Raw genomic sequence first — 9,461 nt, forward strand, 5'->3', positions numbered from 1 at the left:
GTAAACCGAGGTTCCACTGTACAGAGGTCCTGGAATTAAACCTTTTTAAGAGTGCTCTGGACCTCAGACTTGGCTGAAGGTTCACCTTCCAACAATACAACGACCTAAGTACACAACACAGCTAAAATAACAACGGAGTGGCTTCAGAACAACTCTGTGACTATTCTTGACTGGCCCAGCCAGAGCCCTGACCTAAACCCAATTGGCGAGACCTGAAAATGGCAGTCCACCAACATTCACCATCCAACCTGACGGAACTGGAGAGGATCTTCAAGAAATCCAGGTGTAAAAAAACTTGTTGCATCATGCCCAAGAAGATGCGTGCCTGTGCTAGCTCAAAAGGGTGCTTCTACTCAATACTGAGAAAGGGTCTGAATAGTTTTGACCACGGGATATTTATTTTTCTAGTTTAATACATTTACAAAAATGTCTACATTTCTATTTTTTTCTGTCACAATGGGGTGCAGAGTACATTGAGAAAAAAAAAAGAACTTTTTTGCATTACCAAATGGCAATGAAACAGAGTGAAAAAAGGGTCTGAATACTTTCCATACTCACTGTATATTTACAAAAGTGTGAGGGGTGTATATTATTTTGATTGTGTGTTTGTGTATATAATATACAGTTGAAACCAGAAGTTTACATACACTATCTAAAAAGACACATCTGCATGTTTTTCTCTCTATCTGACATGAAATGAGAATAAACCTTTCCCATTTTCGGTCTATTAGGATTACCAAAACTATATTTATATTTGCCAAATGCCAGAATGAGAGAATATTTTAAAGCATATTTATTACTTTCTGCAAAGTCAAAAGTTTACATACATTTTATTAGTATTTGACCCAAATCATACAGTTTAAGGGCAATGGTAGCAAACCTTTTTGGATATCCTTCCACAAGCTTCTCACAATAGTTGGTAGGAGTTTGGGCCCAATTCCTCTTGACAGAACTGGTGTATCTGATCCATGTTTGTAAGTTCACATCTGCCTTTTTAGCTTTACCCATACATTTTTAATAGGATTGAAATCAGGGTTTTGTGATGGCCACTCCATAACATTGACTTTATCCTTAAGCCTCTTTGTAATCAGTTTGACAGTATGGTTCTGGTCATTGTCCATTTGGAAGACCCATTTTCACACAAGCTTTAAGTTCCTGGCTGATGTCTTGAGGTGCTGTTTCAGTATTACCACATAATCTTCTTTCCTCATAATGCCATCTATTTTGTGAAATGCACTGGTCGCTCTTGCAGCAAAACAACCCCACAACATGATGCTGCCAACCCCGTGTTTCATAGCTGGTATGGTGTTCTTAGGCTTCAAAGCTTCTCTTTCCTCCAAATGTAACAAAAGTTATTATAACCAAAGTTCAATTTTAGTTTTGTCAGACCACAGGACGTATAAAAACAATTAAGGTCTTTGTTCCTGTTTGTGCATTTGCAAACCTTAATCTGGCTATTTTCTGTTTCTTTTGGAGTACTGGTTTCTTCCTGGCAGAGTGGCCTTTCAGCCCATGTTAATACAGTACTTGTTTCACTGTGGATGATACGCTTACCAGCTTCCGCCAGCATCTTTAGAAGGTCTTTTGCTTTTGTTCTTGGGTTGATATGCACATGTCTGAGCAAAGCACGTTCATCTCTGGTACACATAACCCATCTCATTTCTGAGCGGTATGATGGCTGGACATTCTCATCTTTTGTACTTGCCTATAATTGTATGTACAGATGAAGGAGGCACCTTCAGGTATCTGGAAATTGCATCTAAGAATGAACCAGACTTGTGCAAGTCTACAATTCTTTTCCTGAGATCTTTGCTGATTTCTTTGACTTTCCCATGATGCTACACAAAGAAGCAGTGTGTTTCAGTTGTGCATAAATACATCCACCGGTGTGTATCTAATTAACTAAGATGCTGCCAGTAGACCTATCAGAAGCTTCCTAAGTCCAAAGACATGACATCATCATTTCTCTCTATCGCTCTCCCATCTCTTCCCATGAGTTTAATGGGATTTAGTTCCAAACTCCTTGCTGACCAGTTCAGAACTCTCCAGCACTTTGTTTCCATTCATTTCTGGCTGCTTCTTGAAGTATGTCTGGGGTCATTGTCCTGCTGGAACACCTATAACCTAGGACACAAACCAGCTTTCTGACATTTTGCACTACATTGTGACCCAAAATCCTTTGGTAATATTCTTCAAATGTCATGATACCTTGGGCACAGTTAAGGTACCCAGTGCCAGAGGTAGCAAAACAACCCCAAAACATCTTTGAATGTCTGTAGGCCTCATTTTGTTTTCAGTATTCAGTAGAATAATATGCTCTAGTTTGATCTCCTCTGTCCACGAGACACTTTCCCAGAAGAATTTTGCCTTACTCATGTACATTTTGTCATACTGCATTCTATTTTCTTTTTATGGCTCTGTCAGCAGTGGGTTCCTCCAGGGTCTCCCACCATGGTGTTTTATTTCATTCAGATGTCGACGGACTGCAACCCTGCACGACAGCTTGAATGTCTTTGCAACTTGATTGGGGCTGCTTATCCACCATCCGGACTATCCGGCTTTGCAAATTTTCATCAATTTTTCTCTGCCATCTACATCTAGAGAGATTAGCTACAATGCCATCGGTTGCAAACTTCTTCATTATGTTGCCTATTGTGGACAGAGGAGCATCAAGATCTCTGAGATGGACTTGTAACTTGATATTTTTCAACAATTTAGCTCTCAAGTCCTCAAAGTAATCTTCTGTTTATTTTTTTCTCTATGCTTAGTGTAGCTGTTTACACACAATTTTGGAAAGTTGTCATCAATTCTGTCCAGTCCATTTTGGGGGTTTGTGTAATATCTTCTCAAAATTTATTTTGTTGGTTTTTTTTTTTTGTTTTTTTTTTTTTAGGTTTTGTATTTTGTCTTGTTCCAATACATAAAGAAAGTAAATGTGTATAACAATGTGTAATTGCTATACATTTTTTTCAGAAATGCTATATTTTCTGATACAATTACAAGGGTGCCAACACTTTCTTCCCCATGACTGTGTGTGTATATGTATATTTGTGTGTCTATATAGATAGCGTTATATAGATAGAATGATTAGTTAGCTCATGTAAACCCTTCTTTATCAGACATCTCACTGAACTCTTCAATAACTAATTAAAACCTCAGATTATGTCCACACAATATGGTTGCATTGGAGATAAACAGTTTAACTATTTTTTTTTTTTTTTACTTTGCAGTTACAACTGGAAGAAAGGCCATGACGATTGTGCTATCTTTCTTATTTTTTGCAAAACCTTTCACCATTCAGTAAGTATTTTAAACCTGATTGAAATGCAAGTTATTTTAAAGAATACATAATTAAATGGTTCCTCTCAAATCGTTGAACAGGAGCACGCTGATACTCTGTCCTCTAACTTGCTGGGAGACGATATACTCATGCTCTTTTGACTGTTCATACCAGCAGCATGGAGAATGGGGGTCTTGTAAAATTGCCTATTTTGCTTTCCCTTCCCTGTAATGCCAGTCCAGTATACCAGCCTGTCTCTTGTTCAGTTCTCTTAGACTTCACAATCACGTAACCAAAGGTCTCTTAATTACAGAAGTCATCAAAGGTCCTTAAACAATCTGAACCTTGGAATACAACTGCTAGAGTCTCGAAGCGAGTGGGACCCTGAGAAAATTGCAAAGTCTTACTACCGAAACGCTGGCCCTAACTATAACTCGGGACTTATTTTTGGGTTAGGTCTTATTTTTAGGATAACATGGTATCTGCAGTGCTGCCTCTGGTGATGTCCTGTTCCAGGTGGGGTGATGGACACTGTGATGAGTGACTGCAATTCCCGCTTCATGTGGCATTACGTTTTGAGATTCCTCTCAAACGAAATGTCACCATAAGTGCAATAAAAAACACCTTTAGGGATTAAATAGAGAAGTGTAGGGAATGGTATAAAAAGATAAATACAAAAGTTGGTGGAAAGTAAAGCTAGTTAAAAAATAGATTTTAGGTCTTGGACCACCCCTTTTAACCCCTTAACGACCCATGACGTACTGGGTACGTCATGGATCGTGTGCCGGCAAGCCCCGCCCCCTGCCTTACATTTCGCTGCCAAAATCTTGGCAGCGATATGTATATGGGCGCCGCCATGACAGTCACTTACCCCGCCCCCACCGGAAGTCACGTGACATGATCACGTGACTTTCGGCGGTTGCCATGGTAGCACAGGGTCATGTGATGACGCCTGTAGCTAACATGACTCACTTCCTCTCAATGCCGGAATACAGCCGGCATTGAAAGTGAAGCAGCAAATCTGCAGTTCTCAGCTCTGTAGCTGAGATCTGCAGATGGTGCAGAGCGATCGGATTGCTGATCGCTATAGCCCCCTAGGGGGACTAGTAAAATAAAAAAAGTAGAAAAAAAGTTTTAAAAAAATTAAAAAAAATAAAAAAACCTAAAAGTTCAAATCACCCCCCTTTCACCCCATTGAAAATTAAAGGGTTAAAAAAATAAAGTACACACATTTGGTATCGCCACGTTCAGAACTGCCCGATCTATCAAAATATAAAATCAATGAATCTGATCAGTAAACTGCATAGCGGCAAAAAAATTCCAAACGCCAAAATTACGTTTTTTGGTCGCCGCAAATTTTGCGCAAAATGCAATAACAGGTGATCAAAACGTAGCATCTGCGCACAAATGGTACCGTTAAAAACGTCAGGTCGAGACGCAAAAAATAAGCCATCACTGAGCCTCAGATCCTGAAAAATGAGAACGCTACGGGTTTTGGAAAATGGCGCAAAACGTGCGCCACGTTTTTTGGACAAGCTTGTGAATTTTTTTTAACCCCTTAGATACAAGGAAACCTATACATGTTTGGTGTCTACAAACTCGCGCCGACCTGAGGCATCACATAGATACCTCAGTTTTACCATATAGTGAACACCGTGAATAAAATATCCCAAAAACTATTGTACGATCACACTTTTTTTTGCAATTTTTCCGCACTTGGAATTTTTTTGCCGTTTTCCAGTACACTATATGGTAAAACTTATGGTTTAATTTAAAAGTACAACTCGTCCCGCAAAAATCAAGCCCTCATATGTCAAGATTGATGGAAAAATAAAAAAGTTACGCCTCTCGGAAGAAGGGGAGCAAAAAACAAAAACGCAAAAACGGAAAGTGCCCGGGGGCTGAAGGGGTTAATAGGTCTGAAAAGAACTAGTGGTCAGTAAAGTGCCACTTAATCCTACTTTTTATGTTTGTCAAAATGGATTTAGGGTTCTAACCTTTAACTTTCTTATAAATTGGGTCATCTAGATTGATTCTGTACTAACCAGTGTACTTGGGGCCAACGTGATTCTGTTTCTAATCTACTTTTATTGTATACCCACCCTAATTAAATAATATTGGCCGTGTATTCTGTAAAGTAGACCTTTTATTGTATGTTATACTGTGGCTGTTCGTAATAAATCTTTTATTTGTCATTTATATTGTAACACTTAAGTACTTTATTTTTTTTAAATCGGGCTTTGTTGGCTTTTCCACTGGGGCCTTGCCACTCTGAAAGCAGTAATACCTGGGCCTTGCCCCTGGTCAAGTTAACGACCTATTGAAATATAATGAACAATATGTATCCTAGACTCTCAATAGCATTGACAAATGCACATAAAGCAAATTCTGATTGCTTAACACTAGAACTACTGGACTCGTGACACCTATATAGAAATACATGGTGCAAAGTAGTCAAAATGACTACCTCAGTAGTTCTAGTGTTAATGTCCAAACTGCCTCATCACCAGGTCAGCAGGGCCTCCGCTTGTGAGAAGTACAGCGCCTGCCAATCCATATTCTTTTTTTTTTTAAGTTGTTGACTCCAACAAGTATGGTAAAAAAAATATATACATCTCCTCTGCACGTGGTTTCCATATATGCAAACTATTTCCAGATTTTATTGATTTGCACCATTTTATATACATTGAGCACTCACTACTTTTCTTCCTTTGCAGATATATTTGGTCTGGATTATTAGTGGTACTTGGAATATTCTTAAATGTCTACAGTAAAAACATGGACAAAATGAAATTGCCTCATCTGTCCAATATTCTAAAGAGAAGGGGCACAGAAGTGAAATCAAGGACGTTCTCACAGACTGTATAAAATACTTTTTTTTTTTTTTTTTTTTTCTTTTTTCTGATCTTAATCATTAAATGATTTATATTTTTCCAAAGGGAATCTGCTACACTAACGAGAAGGTGAAGGCATATTGTCTGCTTTGTTGCTGCTGAAGTGTAAGCCAAGGAGGTGATTTCACCACATTGCTCACTAGCATTTTATTGGACGTGACACTTTGTGGTGTCTGGTATTCGGGGACCTATTACCTCTACTGGAGGCATACTCACTAGTGGACCAGGATGTTTTTTTTATGGCATTTTTATTTTCACCGTTAAGTCAATATTTCATTAAGGAGTTGTCATCAAATCTGTGTCCATATATCATATCGTTGGCCTGAATCATGGTGGATATGGATCATATTTGTCTGGGGCATGAAGTTTCTCTACTAATAAATGTTTTCATCTCCAGATCCTAATGATGAACTGCAGGTTTTGTAACTTTCATTTTTAGGCCATTTTACGAAGATTGCATTTAGCAATTGCGTATTAATCAGCAACCTGCGGTGCACGTGGACCAAGCCTTATTGACATCAGGTTGTAACAGCCATCTACCAATGAAGGAAAATAGTGTTTTTTTCAAAAGGTTCTTTTTTTGCATCTTTGTTACTTTTCTAAAGTGTTCAATTTTATTCTGTGTTTTTTGTGCTGTAAGTTAAATTCCCAAAAGTTTGAATGAAAATGGATTGTAATGCAAAACATTTTATGAAATTCTAGAGGGACAAAAAACTTAAGGACATGCCAGAGTTTGTTTAATCTGCAATGACAAAAACTGCATTAAAGGGACTCCAGGTAGTCCCCCAATGATGATCTGCTGATTTTAAACAGTAATTTTATCAAAACTAAACATAGCAGCCCAGTAAGTAACACATCGCTAGAATCCGGATCACTGCCCCTACATTATACTGCTCTCAGATTAGGTGACAAAAACCTGGTGACAGATTCCCTTTAATGTGTGCCTTTACCTAAATATGAATGTTGCCCATTCTCACAGTAAATTGAAATCCAATGAACATGAAGAAACTTATAATTTTGAATCCCTTTACCACGACACAGTGATTAAAAATGGGTGTAGATAACCATGATCTTTCTTCAGGCCAAAAGGGTCAAATGTAATTAAATTGACATGTCTAAAGGTGAGCGAGCGGTTGGCTGACTGCATTTTGTCGACTGTTCTCTTCCCCCAACTCTCCCATGCATATGAATATTCAATTTAGCTGAGCATTTACAGCGGGTGAAATGAGTATTAAACTAATTACGCCTTTTCTTAGTAAATCTATTTCTAAAAGTGCTATTGAAATGAATTTCTCAACTGATGTCAATAACCTATCCAACCCACACAGGCAAACCATAGGTGTCCATAACTTTAGTGATGTGTAATAATGAGAAATAACACAGGGAAAATGCGGCCGTATAACACGGACGACGATCGCATCACAATGTTCGGACTGCTGAGCAGCTCTCCTGACCCAAGCGTGTCTGCTTGTGTTTCTATGCAGCTGTCACACTCGGCCAATCCAAGCATTGCGATGCAGTCATCGTCAGTGGTGTGGGCGGCCGTGTGACTGTGCCCTCACTGAAATTTGATATTTCCTGCTAAAGCCTTTGTTGGTAATGTCTACTTCAAGATGCTACCTATATGGATTAACTAGTCTCATTCATGGCTCAGATGTGATTTTGGGCCATTCTTCCACACAAATACTCCTCAAATCCCGAAGGTTTTGTCGGCTCCTTTAATGAATTCTAAGCTTTAGTTTTGTTCCATATATTTTCTATTCGATTCAGGTCAGGTTATTGGCTAGGCCATTCTAGCAGCTTTTATTTTATTTCTCTGAAACCAATTGGGAGTTTCCTTGGCTGAGGGTTTGGGATCATTCTCTTGCTGCAATGCCCACCCTCGATTCATGTTCATCCAAGCATCCACCATGCACAACAGCAGGTTTTTATTGAGTATGTCTCTATATTTATCTCTTTGCTTCCTTCAACTATATGAAGCTGGTCAGTGCTGTATGCTTAAAAACAGCCCCACCTCATGATGTTCCCATCTCCAAACTTCACTGTATGGGGTTTTTGGGGTGATGACATTTAAAGAGTTCAATTTTTGTCTCATCTGATCAAACTGTATTATTCCAGTATTTCACAGGCTTGCGTAAATGTTGTTGAGCAAACATGCGTTTTGTTCAGCAATGGAGAACATGCATACAGGCCATGAGGGATGACTGAATTACTTTTTCTTATAAAACAATTTTGTACCTGCTTATTCCAAGTCTTGGTATCCCTCCACAGGTTGCTCTTGGACAACTCTTCTGATACTTCTTATCACTCCTCTGTCTGAAATCATAAGAACAGCACCTAGTCGTGGCCGGTTTATGGTGAAACTGTTTTTCCCACTTCCAAGTTATGGAACCAACAGTGCTCACTAGGACCTTCAGTAGTTTAGAAATTATTCTGTAACCAATGCCATTAGTATGTTTTGCAACAATAAGGTTGCAAAGGTCTTGAGACAGTTCACTGATTTTACCAATCATGAGATGTTTCTTTTGTGGCACCTTGGTAATGAGAGCCCTTTTTATAGGCCATCAGTTGAACCTTCTGATATGTGTATTTGTAACAAAGTGTCAGGTTTGCTTTCTACTGATTTCAGTTGGTATTGTGACTTTCCATAGCTTTTTGAACCTCTTTCTTCATGGGTTCAATACTTTTTCCATGTGAATTCTCATTATTGCACATATCTTAATTTATGTACATCTATGGTTTGTTTTCTTTGCCTTTTGTGGATTGCATTTAGAAATATATTTACTTAGAAAATTGGTGACGTATTCAATACTTTCACCTACTGTGTGTGTTTTCAATGAGCAAAGGGCAGCAATCGGCTCCATGGGCTTTCAATATCATTCAGTTTGAGCTTATTAAACTATTATAACTCACATGATTGGATAGTAACTCTTTAATGGTCAATCTTAACAGTATACAGGTAGGTACCAGTTGTTTGACATTTGTCATGATGAAACATTGGAGATAGAGAAATTGTGAAGACAAGCTGGGTGTAACATGTCCTGAAAACTGAATAAATATAGTAATCGTTTGTGAAAAGTTTGATAATTTGATTTATTGGGATAACAAAAAAAATCAGTGCCACTATTAAGAGGGTTTTCCTGTACTTTATATTATTGACTTATAAAAAATATTGTATCTATGGCACTAACATATTAAGCAGCCCTTTACAATTCAGAGGGTACTTGTATAGACAATAAACATATTAGAGTAAAAACATAATTTCTTTGTCGCTCCATTGGGAGACC

The 9,461-nt window shown here is 38.3% G+C and overlaps 1 protein-coding gene across 4 annotated transcripts in view; it reads left to right on the top strand.

The window, feature by feature from the left end:
- SLC35B3 (solute carrier family 35 member B3) overlaps positions 1-9,244 on the top strand; it is a 118,308-nt gene extending 109,064 nt beyond the window's left edge. For all 4 annotated transcript variants that reach the window (XM_075314774.1, XM_075314777.1, XM_075314776.1 and 1 more), the window contains exons 9-10: positions 3,231-3,300; positions 5,998-9,244. In XM_075314774.1, coding sequence (XP_075170889.1) covers positions 3,231-3,300; positions 5,998-6,148 — 221 coding nt within the window. In that variant the 3' untranslated portion in view covers positions 6,149-9,244. The remainder of the gene's footprint in view (positions 1-3,230; positions 3,301-5,997) is intronic.
- The last annotated feature ends 217 nt before the right edge of the window (positions 9,245-9,461 follow it).

This window comes from Anomaloglossus baeobatrachus, chromosome 6 (genome assembly GCF_048569485.1).
Source record: "Anomaloglossus baeobatrachus isolate aAnoBae1 chromosome 6, aAnoBae1.hap1, whole genome shotgun sequence".
In the NCBI taxonomy this organism is placed as follows: Eukaryota; Metazoa; Chordata; class Amphibia; order Anura; family Aromobatidae; genus Anomaloglossus; species Anomaloglossus baeobatrachus.